Consider the following 17,140-nt stretch of genomic DNA (forward strand, 5'->3'; position numbering starts at 1 on the left):
GTACAGTGGTCTAGACAACCTGTCCTATCAGAGTATGCCTGCCTAAGGTTTCAGTTATATGGTGGAATTCCAGATGCTTGTCTTTGGGCAGCCAAGATATAAGAAAATGTCCATGGGATGACTATCTAGCAGAGATGAAGAGAGATACGATAGCTCTCTCTATTAAAAACTTATTAAAAGCAAGAAGTGCTGTATAAACTGTTGCATTCAGGTAGGTGGATGATTGGGTTCTACCATGTTTATGGTATATTTCCATTTGATTACTTGTTTTGAATGCAGAGCAGAACAAAATTGACTTTGTTGCGGAGTTTACCATATCCTTGTTATTTCTTGGATTTACAAGTTATCCATTGCTTTGGTATGAGCTGAGGAAGAAGGGCACTGCTCAGTGATACAAGGAGGCGGAGCTGAAGAAAATGTGTTTTGATGCCTTCTGCAAGTTTCCTGTGAGTATGGAGGTAAAACCTATGGTCCAGACTACTGTACCCGTTTCTTGGAAAGAAGATTATCGAGGTGAGAACCTAGTCTTCCCTTATAGACAGGTACTTATTTTGTATCTAGGGCAGGTACAATTCCAGTCCTCGAGAGCCGGAGCCAGATCAGGTTTTCAGGATATCCACAATAAATATGCATGAGATAGATTTGCATCTCAAGGAGGCAGTGCATGCAAATCCATCTCATACATATTCATTGTGGATATCCTGAAAACCTGACCTGGCTCTGGCTCTCGAGGACTGGAATTGCCTAGCCCTGACCTAGGGCAATAGGGGGTTAAATGACTTGCCCAGAATCACAAGGAGCTGCAGTGAATTCTAATAATGTTGAAAGCCACCTTGAGCATCCTTTAGAATGATTCACTAAAAATCCATTAATGGCTAGTATTATGATTACTAAACATTGATTGCACGTAATTGTAAACCATTTTGAATCCTGTTTCTGTTCTGTTGCACCTAATTGTAAGGCATTTTGCAGCCTGTTTCTGTTATTCCCAGGTACCAATTTTCAGTTTAGAGCTGAGAACTCCAACAGTGGATGGGAACAGCTGTAACAATGTGGTATCCCAGGTACTTAATACTTTCTAAAGCTCTATTCCCTCTTGCTCTCTCTCTCACTTATCTTTTTCTTACAGTCTTCTGGCATTCCTCTTTGCCTTGATTTTTTATTCCTTTGTTTAATTGTCACATCAAAACAGTTCACAATAATTCAATCCTTCTTTCATTATTTTTTCTCTTTCTTTTTTAAATTCTTTCTTCCTACTGCCTTTACTGCCAAGTGGCTACAAAAGCAGTTTACAAAAAACAAACTAACTGAAAACAAACCTAATAAATACATTCCTAGTGCAATGTGTCTAGTGGTCCTGAACAGTAGGGTCTTGTATCTGAACTAGCTAATTGCTTGCAGAAAACTGTCAATCATGTTTTCAATTCCACCTCTTTCCCAGGAAGCTGCTCCTTCCCCCTCAGTTTGTTTTCTGCAAAGTTGCTCAGAAGTGTTTTTAATTTGCTCTGCAGTTTTATTATTTTCAGGTATTTTTGTCAGTGTTCCTTGGCGGCTCAGTGCCCAGAGGTTCCCATTTGATTGGACCTCTGCCTGGGAAAAGATGCAGACTCGCACAGCGAAAGTCTGCTGCTAGGAGGACACCAAGGTAGCCTACCTGCTGGTATTTTTTATAGCTCAGGGGCTGTCCCCTGCATTGCTGTTCACATCTCAAATTCAGTCAGGAGCTTGGGCACAGGCTAATTGGGCTCCTTCCCAACTCGGCCGGGACTAATAGTGGATCAGCTGTGTGGTCCTTCCTCCTTTCATGGTGTGGTTTTACAGGGGTTGAAGTTCAGTCTGACCTCTAAGAACATAAGAACATAAGCAGTGCCACTGCTGGGTCAGACCACAGGTCCATCCCGCCCAGCAGTCCGCTTCCGCGGCGGCCCAACAGGTCACGACCTGTCTGAATCACCCCTTGGTTTCAGTACCCTACGATCCCTTTGTCCTACCCTACGATCCCTTGCTATCCTACTGGCAGCTAGAAGACCAGGTTTATCTAGCAAATCTGTGAAGCAGGCTTAAGAACATAAGAATTGCCGCTTCTGGGTCAGACCAGTGGTCCATCATGCCCAGCAGTCCGCTCATGCGGCGGTCCTCTGGTCAAAGACCAGCTTCCCTAACTGACACTAGCCCTACCAGTGTACGTCCTTGTTCAGCAGGAACTTGTCTAACTTAGTCTTGAATCCCTGGAGGGTGTGTTCTAGACTCTGGAAGAGCGTTCCAGTTTTCTACCACCCTCTGGGTGAAGAAGAACTTCCTTACGTTTGTGCGAAATCTATCCCCTTTCAATTTTAGAGAGTGCCCTATCGTTCTCCCTACCTTGGAGAGGGTGAACAACCTGTCCTTATCTACTAAGTCTATCCCCTTCAGTACCATGAATGTTTCGATCAGGTCCCCTCTCAATCTCCTCTGTTCAAGGGAGAAGAGGCCCAATTTCTCTAATCTTTCGCTGTACGGCAGCTTCTCCAACCCCTTAACCATCTTAGTTGCTCTTCTCTGGACTCTTTCGAGTAGTACCGTGTCCTTCTTCATGTACAGCGACAAGTGCTGGACGCAGTACTCCAGGTGAGGGCGCACCATGGCCCGGTACAACGGCATGATAATCTTCTTCGATCTGTTTGTGATCCCCTTCTTTATTATTCCTAACATTGTGTTCGCCATTTTCGCCCCTTGATGCCAGCTGAAATTCTAAACTGAAGCAGGCAGGCATCACATGGCACTGTAAATATATTGAAGCCTATGGGAAAAATCAGTGGGGTAGGAGAGGGTCCCTAAAAGTTGAATTTAAGGGTTTGTGACCTCAGAACCCAGGTCCTCTAAAACCTCTTTGCCAGGGTTGGTGAGATCCATAGCACAAGGCTTCTCCTTGGATTTTGTTAGCCTTATATGCACTGTTGATGGTCTTCAGTGTTTGTTTACAGTGCACCAATGGCTGCAGCGCAGGGCTTCTCCCCTCAGCAGGCACCTTGACCAGACTAGGACGCAGACTTGGACCAGGATTGGCAAGTCTGATTCCATGCCACTTTTATCCCTGAATTAAAGTCTCTCTGGCAGAGTCTACTTCCTTACAGGAGGACAGCAGTCAAGAGGTGTTAGCGACCTTACATTAGGGGGAAGACTCCTCAATATGCTGGCTGATCAAGGCCTCTGCGCTTTCAAGCATTGTTTCCACCTCGCTGCAGGAGTTGCAGCTGGAAGTTCCTCCAGTTGCATCTGTTCAGTTATGAGCAGTTCTGGGGCTCTGAACCTGGTTTTTTTTCCCTCGCATCCAGGCAAAGCTGGTCACCACTGGGAGTCACCAGAAGGATCCCTTCAAGTGGCTAATATTGTGGCCAAGCTGTATCTGATGGCACCAGAGTTCCAGCAGCTGGATCAGCCGAATGTGGATTCATTGGTGGCGCAGGCCACTAAACAAATCTCCTTGTCTAGTGAAGGAGGGGTGATGTTAAAGGATACTCAGGAATTGTTCATCTTAAATACTACAAAAAACTTTTTTATAAATAGATAATAGTGCTCAGTGTAAGCCAGTGAAAACTATAGGATATGTGAACACAGGATACTTCCAGTTCATCAGGCTTAAGTTATCATTGCACTCCTCCCTCCCTACCAATAAATATATGGTTAAAAGCAACAATTCATAAGAGTAGAGGAGCACTTATCTCTGCTGGAATAATCGTATCGTCCTGAGCTCAGCTGCTAATCCAAAAGTGCTTAGAGCTCCCCAATCATAAACAAAAACAAAAATTAAAAAAATCACAGTCAAAGTTCAAATGTATGAATTCAACCAGTCCATACTAAATTCATCAATTCAAGCAATCCATACAATTCATGTTGTCAAAATCCATGAACTTCCTCGACACAATATGTGGTCTCCGGTGATTATTTGACAGAATACGTGTTTCAAATAATCTTTGTCAAGAGGAAGATGTTTGCAGCACTCTAGAAAAAGCAGTCACATATCAATATAAATCCAAACTATATAAACAAAATCAAACTTTTTTCAAAATTTCTTTCATCACTTACATCTTCTTAAACAACATATAGTCTCATATTGGAACAGAATCCCATGCAGGGCTTTATGGCGGCATGACTGCTAGCAAACACTTTCAATGCAGTATACTGAACACCCACACTTCTTTCTTTAAATCACGTGTCCACTGCTGATTGGGTGTACTGACATTAGCAGCCCAAAGGCCACCCCACTGTTTTATTCAACCCTCTGGGGGACACTGTATCCCAAGTGAAAATAAATTGTTGTTCACAATTCACTAGTTGTCTTGAAGTATTGTCTCCATGGGTAGTGTGAAATTGCCTCAGCACTACAAATTTTAAATCAGACTCCCAATGATGTTTCGCAAGCCAGTGCTCTACCAAAGGTGCTTCTTCCTTCTTATTACGTAAGCAACTCAAGTGCTCTGCTATCCTGAGCTTAACCACCCAGCGAGTTTGGCTGATATACATCAGGCCACACAGGCATATAATTGCATATATTACCTGAATGGAAGTGCAATCTATATACTCATACAGTTCATATTTTTGATTTTTGAATAAAGCAGTGGAGTGGTAGAACAAGTAACTGATTGAGGTGAAAGTCAGAGACAAATTTTGGAAGAAACTTTGGATGAATACAGAGAACCATGTTATCATGATGAAACACTGTAAAAGGTGGATCCACTACAAGTGCTTGTAACTCACTGACCCTCCTGGCAGAGGTGAGAACAATAAGAAAGACTACTTTCCAGGTAAGAAATTTGAGATGAGCTGTAGCCATTGGTTCAAATGGTGGTTTCATCAAACTGGAAAGAACCACATTAAGATCCCAGACGACAGGTGGAGGCTTAAGAGGAGGTTTGACATTGAAAAGCCCCTTCATGAATCTGGAGACCAAAGGATGAGCCATGAGTGGTTTGCCTTGGACTGGTTCATGATAAGCAGTAATAGCACTGAGATGGCCTCGAATGGATGTAGATTTAAGTCCAGAGTCAGACAAAGAAAGAAGATAGTCCAACACCAACTCCACTGCTAAGGAAGTTGGATGATGATAATGAAGAGAACACCATGGCAAAAACCTCGTCCACTTCTGTTGATAACAGTGCTGAGTGGATGGTTTCCTAGAGGCATCAATAATTTGATGAACAGGCTGAGAGAGGAGCATCTGAGTAGAGCTCGGCCCGAGAGAAACCAAGCTGTCAGGTGTAGAGACTGCAGGTTGGGATGTAGAAGGGATTGCTGATTCTGAGTAAGCAGAGTAGGAAACACAGGAAGAAGTATGGGTTCTCTGGAACTGTGCTGAAAAAGAAGGGAGAACCAATGTTGCCTGGGCTACCGTGGAGCAATGAGAATCATGGTAGCTGCTTCTCCCTTGAGCTTGAACAGAGTTCTCAACATGAGAGGAAGTGGATGGAAGGTATATAGAAACCGACCCGTCCAATCCAGAAGAAAAGCATCCGCAGCCAGACAGAGAGGAGAGTAAAGTCTGGAGCAAAACTGGAGTAACTGGTGATTGTGAGGGGCTGCAAATAAGTCCACCTGTGGAGTGCCCCATTGAGCAAATACGGACTGGAGAGTTACATGGTCGAGGGCCCATTTGTGAGGTTGAAGGATTCTGCTGAGGTTGTCTGCTAGTGAATTATTTTCTCCTTGGATATAGACAGCCTTCAAGAAGAGATTGCAAGCTGTCGCCCAAGTCCAAATTTTTTGGGCCTCCTGACACAACAGGAGAGAACCCGTGCCTCCTTGCTTGTTGATGTAGTACATTGTTACTTGATTATCCGTTGAAAGAAGGAGGACTTGAGGGACAGAGAAGATGTTGAAACGCCTTGAGGGCATAAAACATCGCTCTGAGTTCCAGGAAATTGATGTGGAATTTCCTCTCTCCAGCATTCCAAAGACCCTGAGTCTATAGATCATCCATATGCGCTCCCCATGCATAAGGAGATGCGTCTGTAGTGATGATCTTTTGATGAGGAGGCAAGTGAAAAAGGAGACCCCTGGAAAGATTGGATGAGGTCATCCACCAATGAAGAGACTACAGAAGAGACGATGGTACGGATTTGTGCTGTGAGAGACGATCCATCGCTTGAGACCACTGGAACTCTAGAGTCCACTGAGGAGTTCATAGATGAAGTCTTGCCAGGGGTGTGACATGGACAGTGGAGGCCATGTGTCCTAGTAGAACCATCATGCGCCTTTCAGAGACGAATGAGAGTCTGAAGTCGATCTGGTGGAATAAATGCCCTCTAAGAGTGGTGTCCAGGATTGCCCCAATGAATTGAAGATGCTGAGTTGGAATGAGATGTGATTTGGGGAAGTTGACTTCGAATCCCAGAAGTTGAAGAAAGGAGATGGTTTGAGATGTTGCTTGAGCCACTGAGAGGAAACATACTTGATCAACGAGTCGTCCAGGTAAGGAAAGACCTGAAGGCCGTGCAAAAGGAGAGAGGCGGCCACCACAATCAGGTATTTCGTGAATACTCTGGGAGAAGATGCCAGACCGAAAGGAAGAACCTTGTACTAGTAATGATATTGATTTATCTGAAACCGAAGGTACTTCCGAGAGGCTGGATGAATGGGAACATGTGTGTAGGCTTCTTTGAGGTCTAGGGAACATAGCTAGTTGTTCTGATTGAGATGAGGATACAGGAGAGCCAGTGACAACATCCTGAATTTTTCTTTGACTATAAATTTGTTGAAAGCTTGAGATCCAAGATGGGTCTTAGTCCCCCCTCCCCCCCCCCCGGTCTTCTTGGGTACTAGGAAGTAACAGGAGTAGAATCCTCTGCCCTGTTGATCAAGAGGAACTGCTTCGATGGCATTTAGCAGAAGGGACTGCACCTCCTGCAGAAGAAGGGAGGACTGTGCAGGGTCCAAAACAGACTCTTGGAGGACTGTCTGGAGGAAGAGTCTGGAAATGAAGAGTATAACCCTGACGAACAATGGTAAGGACCCAAAGATCCGAGATAATGAGTTCCCAACGATTGATGAAGAACTGAAGATGACTCCCGATGGGCTGGGGCAATGGGTGAGAAATGCTGAGATTGGCTGTGCTCCGAAGAAACAGGTCAAAAAGGCTGTTGAGGTTTAGGTTGTGCAGAGGGTAGGAGTGAAGGGCCACTACTCGGATTGGAGGAGGGTCACGAGTGGTGCTCCGCAGGGGTTGGTGCTTGAACCGCTGCTATTCAATGTATTTATAAACGATCTAGAAACAAGGACGAAGAGAGAAGTAATAAAATTTGCAGATGACACCAAGCTATTTAATGGGGCTTTGACTAAAGAGGACTGCAAAGATTTACAAAGGGACTTGAACAAACTAGGGGAGTGAGTGACAAGATGGCAGATGAAGTTCAATGTAGAGAAATGTAAAATCTGACACGTAGGAAACAGAAACCCGAGGTACAGCTACACGATGGGAGGGCTGTTATTGAGTGAGAGTACCCAAGAAAGGGACTTGGGGGTAATAGTGGACATGACAATGAAGCCGTCGGCACAATGCACAGCGGCTGCTAAGAAAGCGAATAGAATGCTGGGAATAATCAAGAAGGGTATTACAAGCAGAACGAAAGAAGTTATCCTGCTGTTGTATCGGACGATGGTGCGCCCGCATCTGGAGTACTGCGTCCATTATTGGTCGCCGTACCTAAAGAAGGATATGGCGATATTGAGAGGGTTCAGAAGAGAGCGACACATTTGATAAAAGGTATGGAAAACCTTTCATATGCTGAAAGATTAGAGAGACTGGGGCTATTTTCGCTGGAGAAGCGGAGATTTAGAGGGGATATGATAGAGACTTACAAGATCACGAAGGGCATAGAGAAAGTGGAGAGGGACAGATTCTTCAAACTTTTGACAATTACAAGAACAAGAGGGCATTCAGAAAAATTAAAAGGGGACAGATTTAGAACCAATGCTAGGAAGTTCTTCACCCAACGGGTGGTGGACACCTGGAGTACACTTCCAGAGGGCGTGATAGGACAGGGTATTGGAGTTCAAGAAGGGATTGGACAATTTTCTGAAGGAAAAGGGGATAGAAGGGTATAGACAGAGGGCTACTATACAGGTCCTGGACCTGATGGGCCGATGCATGAGTGGACTGCTGGCATGATGGACCTCTGGTCTGATCCAGCAGATGCACGGCTTATGTTCTTATGCTGTTGTTGGTGAGGCTGCTGTTGTTGAGGTTGCAGTTGTCTGCGAGGTTGAGACTGAGGCGGTTGCAAGGGCCTAGCAGAAGACCAACGTTGGTAGGTAGACTGTGGCCTGTAAGGACGAGCAGATGAAGTTTTTTTCTTTTTTTTAACCAAAGTATCCCACCTAGTTTCATGAGCTAACAACTTTTGAGTAGTAGTATCTAAAGTCTCTCCAAAAAGTTCTACGCCCAAACAAGGAGCATTGGCCAGACGATCTTGATGATTAACATCCAGCTCAGATACTTGAAGCCAAGCCAAATGTCGCATAGCTACAGACATGGCAGTGGCACGGGATGTAAGCTCAAAGGTATCATAAATAGAGCGAACCAAAAACTTCCTCAATTGCAACAAACTAGAAACATACTGCTGCAAAAGAGGAACTTTGCACTCAGGCAAGTATTTTTGGAGGGCAGACACTTGTTGGACTAGGTGTTTAAGATAAAAGGAAAAATGGAAAGCATAATTTCCAGACCTATTGGCAAGTGTAGAATTCTGGAATAAACGCTTACCAAAGCGGTCCATTGTTTTGCCTTCCCTGCCAGGAGGGATAGAAGCATAAACACTGGCACCAGCAGACTTTTTAAGAGTAAACTCCACCAGAAGTGACTCTTGGGGGAGTTGAGGCTTATCAAAACCAGGAAGGAATCCAGTTTGCGAGAAACCCCAGAGACAGTTAAAGGAGTTTCTAGATTTTTATAAGTCTCCCTGAGAATATCATGGAATGGGAGCTTAAGAAACTCCTTAGGAGCTGCTCAAAATCTAATGCATCCAAAATGCCTTAGATTTTTTTAGAATCAGCCTCCAGAGGAATGGAAAGTGCCTCTGACATTTCCCTCAAAAATTTTGATAAAGAGGTTTGTTCAGGCTTCGAAACAGGCTCTCTAGAAGAAATATCACCATCAGAAAAAGCCTCATCATCTGACAGAATAGGTTCCTCCGAGTCCTCCCAGAGATCCAAATCCTTCGTCAGCAGAGGTCGAGAGGTGGGTTTTGAAGGCTCAACATGCTTGAGTTTCATCTATGATTTGACCGACATCGTCTCGTGAGATGAATAAGAGGAACAATGTCGAGCTGAATCGGACATCGCACCGGAAGATAAGCCTGTCGGCATTGAAGAACTTTTCTGAGTTGGTGCCGGGACAGTAGAGACTGGCTCAACAAAGGTTGATGCTGGGACGGACGGCTCAGACCTGGCCGGTGCCGCCAGGGTCGATGCCAAAACCATATACGCAGAGCACTGGAAGCAAAAGTTGTAATTGCTCTCGTAACTGGACTTTCAACACTGCAGCAATTGTGTGCTCAAGAGATGGCACTGGTACCGCTTGCCTTTTCGCCGGTACCTTTGGTGCCGCTCTATGCTCCGGAGATGAGAAGGCTGATGACGAGGCACTCACCTCTATCGGAGCCGAGCGTTTTGTAGGGCGCCTCAAGGTCGGCAGGACTTGGCTCACTGCAGCAGTGACCTGAGGGTCTGAAAGGGTAGGAAGGCTTCTTAGCCGGCTTACTTACGGACTGCGACACTGAGGAAGAATCCTGCAATGTCGAATGATGCGATGTCGACTTCGGCGTGGATCCCTATGCCGGGTCCAATGCCGAATCACCTTCCATAGCGGACCTGAACAGCAAACGTTGTTGATTCTGTCGGTTTCTGAGTGTCCTCTTCTGAAGAGATGAACAACGGGCGCAAGTATCAGCCCTGTGGTCTGGCCCTAGACACTGGAGACACCAGTGATGCGGGTCCATGATAGAAATAGGACGAGCACGCCGTTCGCACTTCTTAAAACTCGTAGGCGGACGGGACATGGAGGGGAAAATGGCCTCGGCAAAATCGAATGTCAAGGCTTGAGGCGTGGAACAGGCCCCGCTGGGCCGAACACGCAAAAGTGAAAAAATAAAAAATATTTTTTTTTACTCAGAAATAAAAGAGAAAAGAAAAAGAAACAACTATGAAGAAAAAAAGTCAAAAGACAGCCGCGTGAGTGGGAAGGCAGCGAAAAATTCAACAACACTGTTGAAAGAGACTTCTTAGCTCCACGAAAACTAAGAAACTGAGGGACCGCAAACCTACGTCAGACGGGAAGGCACACGTGCATGCGTGGTGCGGGCAGCTGAGAACTTTCCAAGTTCTTAAAGTGGTCTGTACCAGGGCTCCGTTGGTGATGTCACCCATCAGTCAGAATATGCTGCCTGCTTGTCTTGGGATAAGCTTCATTATTCCATCTAAGACACTGTTTTTGTTCAGTTGCCAAATGGCTCGGGTACCGGTGGAAGAAAGCTCTTCCAGAGATGCAAAATGATGTCCACGCATAGGTTGTTTCAACTTTGGAAAAAGGTTGAAGTCTGGTGGACTCATGTCTGGACTGTAGGGAGCATGAGGTAACACCTCCCAGCCGTATTTGTGTAGTTTTCCAATGACGAGTGGAGAGCTCCATCTTCCCCACGGTCAAAAAAATTTTGACGAGCTCAATCAAAAGTCAAACAAATGATGATTTTTGCTTATGATCATGAAGGCATCATCATTATAGACAAAGTTCCATGTGGAAAAAGTGTCACTGCAGTGTATTACCTTGATTTTTTGCAAACAAATGCGCAGAAAAATGCATAAAACCCGACCTCAGTTGCTCTTGGTTGGGTCACTCATTCTTCACGACAATGCTCGCCCGCACATAGGGAATGTTGTCATTGAAAAACTACGCAAATACGGCCGGGAGGTGTTATCTCATGCTCCCTACAATAGTGTGCATTATTTATGAAATGACTCTCGTGTTATCCAGGGGAGAAAACATATTTGAAATAAGGCACATGAAATTTGAATCTGCAAAAATATTAATAACATGTGCTCAAACACTGTCATATAATTTAGGCAAAAACTTAAGCAGCTTTTCAATCTTACAACCGCTGAGAAGTGTCTAGCCCTCCCAGAGAAAGCCCTGTAGGAGGACTTACCACCTCGTCACTGTGTTTGTGCTGTAATTTATTGAAAAGTTTTAAAAAAGAAATCAAACTGTATAAACTAAGTGTGTTTTTCTTAAAATTTATAATTTTCAAACACTTATCTCAGATGTATATAACCAGGGTCCTGGATCCCTATGCAGACCACATTTCGATATTCTTCATCAGGATACCCAAAAATGATCTTTCTGAAATGTGAAACTGCAAATAATAATAATAATAACAATTTATATACCACAGGACCATGAAGTTCTATGCGGTTTACAATGATTAAAAATGCTACAAATTGAGTAGAATTAACAAAGTTAGAGATTAGTAACTAACAGTTCTAGAGATCAATTGTTGTGGGAGAGATTGTGCAGTTCGGCTACCTAATAATAATGGTATGTGGTCTTCATCATCAGGTGTATGGGGACAGACTTAAATATCTCAATCTGTATACTTTGGAGGAAAGACGTGAGAGGGGAGATATGATAGCGACGTTTAAATACCTACATAATGTAAATGCGCATGAGTCGAGTCTCTTTAATTTGAAAGGAAACTCTGCAATGAGAGGGTATAGGATGAAGTTAAGAGGTGAAAGGCTCCGGAGTAATCTAAGGAAATACTTTTTTTTGCAGAAAGTTTCAAGTTTGTTTATTTTTGATATACTGTCTATCAAAACAAATGTCTAAACGGTGTACAATATAAAAAAATTGTAGAAAACTGTTAAAATGGGTAAATAAAAACAATATTTTGTCATATATTAAAATACTAGGCAAATTCACATTAACATACATGAGACAAAAGGGAAGTTGGGAAAGGAGTTGTTTAAAATACATCGAAGTAAAATTAATAAAAAAGGGAGGTAAAAGGGGAGTGCAAGACATTAGGGAGGGGATCGCTTCAGAAGAAGTGTTTGATGTTTCAGAGCTTCACAGAAATTAGAAGTTTGAGAAGCGGAAGCTGGTACTAAAGAGTAAAGGCATCTTTAAAGAGAAAAGTTTTGAGCTTGGTTTTAAATTTTCCAAGCGAGTTCTCTAATCGAACATCTAATGGAAGGGTGGTAGATGCATGGAACAGTCTCCCAGAAGAAGTGGTGGAGGCAGAGACTGTGTCTGAATTCAAAAGGGCCTGGGATAGGCACGTGGGATCTCTCAGAGAGAGAAAGAGATAATGGTTACTGCAGATGGGCAGACTAGATGGGCCATTTGGCCTTTATCTGCCATCATGTTTCTATGCAAGTACATTCACTCATCACTAGCTAATTGGATTATTGTAATTCTCTCTACCAGTGTATCAAGAGCAAGGATACACATGATTACAAATAATTTAAAATATTCCCATCAAACTGATAACCGGAGCAAAGTGAAACAATACACAGAAAGCTAGCGTGAAACTCTCATTTACTAACACTTCATGTGTAAGGCATCTATTGAATGTGAAAACATATGAATATACAAATTACTATCTTAGCAAACGTGAATTGGAAAGGTACCTGTCATAAATATATTGTTCAAAACTGCTAACGCTCCAAAACATTTTCCAGTAAGATGAACCACAGCTGAATGTACCAGATGTGACGGAACAACGTCACACACCTAAACGTCACAGAAGATGCTGTCATCCATCTGCTAATAATTTACATATTGACGGGCTGAAGTACGCTGGTGTGTAATAAATAGATGAAAGCGGTTATAAAAGAGCTTACCATTCAAATTCACTATTTAAACCCCTAGGGCACAAGATGTTTAAATTTGAAGATCCATCATTTCTCTTTAAATTGGACATACCAGATGTGACAGAATAACGTCACTCGCTTAGACGTCGCTGGAGATACCATCAAACATCTACTGATAATCTGCATATTGACAGGCTAAAGCACTCTAGCCTATGATGAGAAAAATGAAAATAATTATAAGAAAGCTTGCCACTTTAATTCACTGTTTAAACCTGTGGAGGGGCATAATCAAAATAAACGTCTAAGTCCCCTTTTGGCCTAAGTCCTTAAACGTTCAAAGCAGAAGCAGGGAAAGTGTCCATAACCAAAACAAACATCCTTGTTTTGATTATGGCCTGCCTCTACTAAATGCCCAGATCACCACTACGTCTACAAGTATACCCCCACGACGTCTACACTTTTTTCCCATAATGAACCAAAAAAACGCCTAAGCCCCAAACATCCAACAGAAGGGCTTTTAGGCGAAGGAGGAGCCAGTTCTTCGCCTAAAAGCTGGATTCTGTAACCTGTGTCTTGTCAAAAACAACACCGGTTACAGAATCCCCCCTCCCCACAACGATCCAGACAGGAGGGTGCCCAAGCCCTCCTGCCGTGTCGAACCGCGAACCCCCCCCTGACAACATCGGGGCAAGAGGGAGCCCAAGCCCTCTTCCCCCGTTGAACTGCGACACCCCCCCCCCCCGACAACATCGGGGCAAGAGGGAGCTCAAGCCCTCCTGCCTCGCGGCAGCCGAGGCACCACCGACGATATTGGGGCAAGAGGGAGCTCAAGCCTTCTTGCCCCAGTGATCTTACCCCCCCTCCCCGCCGAGTACGAGCAGGCCAGGAGGGAGCCCAAGCCCTCCTGGCCCCGGCAACCCCCCCCTACTACATGAACGGGCAAGGAGAGAGCCCAAGCTCTCCTGGCCCCGGCGCCCCCCCCCCCCTCCTACACGAACGGGCTAGGAGAGAGCCCAAGCTCTCCTGGCCCCAGCGACCCCCCCCCCCCACTTACACAAACGGGCCAGGAGGGAGCCCAAGCTCTCCTGGCCCCGGCGACCCCCCCACCTACACGAATTGGCCAGGAGGGAGCCCAAGCCCTCCTGGCCCCGGCAACCCCCCCCCCACCTACACGAACAGGCCAGGAGGGAGCTCAAGCCCTCCTGGCCCCGGCGACCCCTCCACCTACACGAACTGGCCAGGAGGGAGCCCAAGCCCTCCTGGCCCCGGCAACCTCCCCACCTACACGAACGGGCCAGGAGGGAGCCCAAGCCCTCCTGGCCCCGGCGACCACCTACTCCCCACCCCCACTACAATACGGGCAGGAAGGATCCCAGGCCCTCCTGCCCTCGACACAACCCTCCTCCCCCCAACAACTTGCCCCCCAGAACTCCCGATCGGCTGACCCGTGACCCTCCCCGGCCGACCCCACGACCCCTCCACCCCCACCCCCCTTCCCCGTACCTTTAATGTTGGCCAGACGGACGGGTGCCAAGCCCACCCGTCCGGCAGGCCAGCCGGGTCCAGAATGGGGCCGGATTGGCCCAGGCGGCAGAAACCCCGCCCACAGGTGGGGCCTGAGGCGCCTGGGCCAATCAGAATAGGCTCAGGAACCTTAGGCCCCTCCTGTGGGTGGAGTTTATGCTGCCTGGGCCAATCCGGCCCCATTCTGTGGGCTCTCTCCTGGCCCGTTCGTGTAGGTGGGGGAGGTCGCCGGGGCCAGAAGAGCTTGGGCTCTCTCCTGGCCTGCTCATACTCGTGGGGGGGAGGGTAAGATCGCCGGGGCAAGAGGGCATGGGCTCCCTCTTGGCCTGATATCGTCGGGGTTGCCGCAGCTGCCGCGGGGCAGGAGGGCTTGAGCTCCCTCATGCCCCGATGTTGTTGGGGGAGTCGCGGTTCGATGGGGCAAGAGGGCTTGAGCTATCTCATGCCCCGATATCATCGGGGGGGGGGGTGTGATGTATCGCGGCAGGAGAAATTGGGCATCTCTCCTGCCGCGATGGTTGCGGTGGGTAGGTTTCCGGGCCGCTGAACTGATCGCACCAGCGGCCATCAGTTCAGCGGCCCCTTTTTTGGCACTTAGACCTGGTTTGACTTCGTCTAAGTCAAAAAGGTCTAAGTGCCGACTAGGCAACCTGTCAAATAGTTTGGTTATACCTATTGTACGCCTAGGTATAGGTCGGCCCACCTCCCGCCCACTCCCTAATCTTGTACATTGCTTGTACACTAACGCTAGGAGCCTAGGGGCTAAAATGGGAGAGCTGGAAGTATTAGCCTGCAAAAATGGCCTAGACATAATCGGAGTCACAGAAACGTGGTGGACTGATGACAATAAATGGGATGTGGCCTTACCAGGGTTCAAACTCTACAGGAGAGATAGGTCACACAAAAAGGGTGGAGGAATAGCGCTATATATAAAAGATTCCATACCTTCAACCAGAATGGAAACAACAGTAAGGGCGGACGACTTAGAATCATTATGGGTTAAACTACCAGGAGGAGCAGGAACAGACATAAAATTGGGTCTGTACTATCGCCCACCTGGACAATCGGAAGAAATCGACCAGGACCTGGAGGCAGAACTGAGGCAGTTATGCAAAAGCGGAAGCGTGGTGGTGATGGGGGACTTCAACTACCCGGGAATAGACTGGAGCATCGGGCACTCAAACTGTACGAGGGAGACCAAATTCATGGAAGTCACGAGGGACTGTTTCATGGAACAGCTGGTCACGGAACCAACACGGGGAGATGCCACTCTTGACCTAATCTTCAACAGACTAGGGGGACCCGCTACGGAGGTGGCGGTACTAGCCCCACTAGGAAACAGTGATCACAACACGATCCAGTACAGGCTAGAAATTGAACCATCAAAGGTGAAAAGAACCACAACGACAGCACTCAACTTCAAAAAAGGGAATTATGATGCCATGAGGAAAATGGTGGGAAAGAAACTCATCGATATCGCAAGGAAGATAGAGTCCGTAGAAAAGGCCTGGACCCTATTCAAGGGCACGGTGCACGAAGCACAGGACCTGTGCGTCCCCAAGTTCAGGAAAGGGTGCAAGAAAAATAGAACAAAAAACCCAGTGTGGATAACAAATGCAGTGAAAAAGGCAATAAGCGATAATAAGGCATCTTTCAAAAAATGGAAAAAGGACCAGACAGAAGACAACCAAAAGGAGCATAAAAGACACCAAAAGGAATGTCACAGAGTGGTTAGGAAAGCAAAAAGAGAATATGAAGAAAGACTGACAGGGGAAGCAACAAACTTCAAATCATTCTTCAAGTATGTCAAGGGGAAGCAACCAGCTAGGGAGGAAGTAGGACCCTTGGATGATGGAGACAGAAAGGGAGTGGTAAAAGAGGAAAAGGAAATAGCGGACAGGTTAAATGAGTTCTTCACGTCAGTTTTCACAATGGAGGACACAACCAACATTCCGGAACCCGAGGAGATCGGAAAAGGAGATCAGGATGAAAATCTGGTCCAACGAGAGGTGAGCAAGATGGATGTCCTCAGGCAGATAGACAGGCTAAAGTGCGACAAATCGTCAGGCCCGGACGGCATTCACTCAAGGAACTAAGGAACGAAATAGCTGAACCACTTCGACAAATATGCAACCTATCCCTAAAAACTGGAGAGATCCCAGAGGACTGGAAAATAGCGAATGTCACGCCCATCTTCAAGAAAGGCTCAAGGGGAGACCCAGGAAACTACAGGCCGGTGAGCTTGACCTCGGTCCCGGGGAAGATGATGGAAGCGCTGATTAAAGACAGCATTTGGGAACACATCGAAAAAAATGGGCAGCTAAAGCCGAGCCAACATGGCTTCTGCAAGGGCAGGTCATGCCTCACGAACTTATTATACTTCTTTGAGGGGGTGAACAGCCAGGTGAATAGAGGGGAATCCATAGACATCATTTATCTTGACTTCCAAAAAGCCTTCGACAAGGTACCACACGAAAGACTACTAAGGAAGCTATGGAACCACGGGGTGCAAGGGGAGGTCCACCAATGGATCAAAAACTGGCTGGCGGAAAGGAAACAGAGGGTTGGAGTAAAGGGCCATTACTCAGATTGGCAAAGGGTCACGAGCGGAGTTCCACAGGGGTCGGTGCTGGGACCGCTCCTGTTCAATATATTTATTAACGACCTGGAGACGGGAACAAAATGTGAGGTTATTAAATTTGCGGATGACACTAAACTATACAGCAGGGTAACCATGGAGGACTGCGAAGACCTCCAAAAAGATCTGACAACGCTG

The 17,140-nt window shown here is 46.2% G+C and overlaps 1 protein-coding gene across 1 annotated transcript in view; it reads left to right on the top strand.

The window, feature by feature from the left end:
- TCTN3 (tectonic family member 3) overlaps positions 1-17,140 on the top strand; it is a 173,410-nt gene that overhangs the window by 123,108 nt on the left and 33,162 nt on the right. The window contains 1 exon segment of the mRNA XM_033946503.1: positions 993-1,064. Within this exon segment, the coding sequence (XP_033802394.1) occupies positions 993-1,064 (72 nt within the window).

This window comes from Geotrypetes seraphini, chromosome 5 (genome assembly GCF_902459505.1).
Source record: "Geotrypetes seraphini chromosome 5, aGeoSer1.1, whole genome shotgun sequence".
Classification (NCBI taxonomy): Eukaryota; Metazoa; Chordata; class Amphibia; order Gymnophiona; family Dermophiidae; genus Geotrypetes; species Geotrypetes seraphini.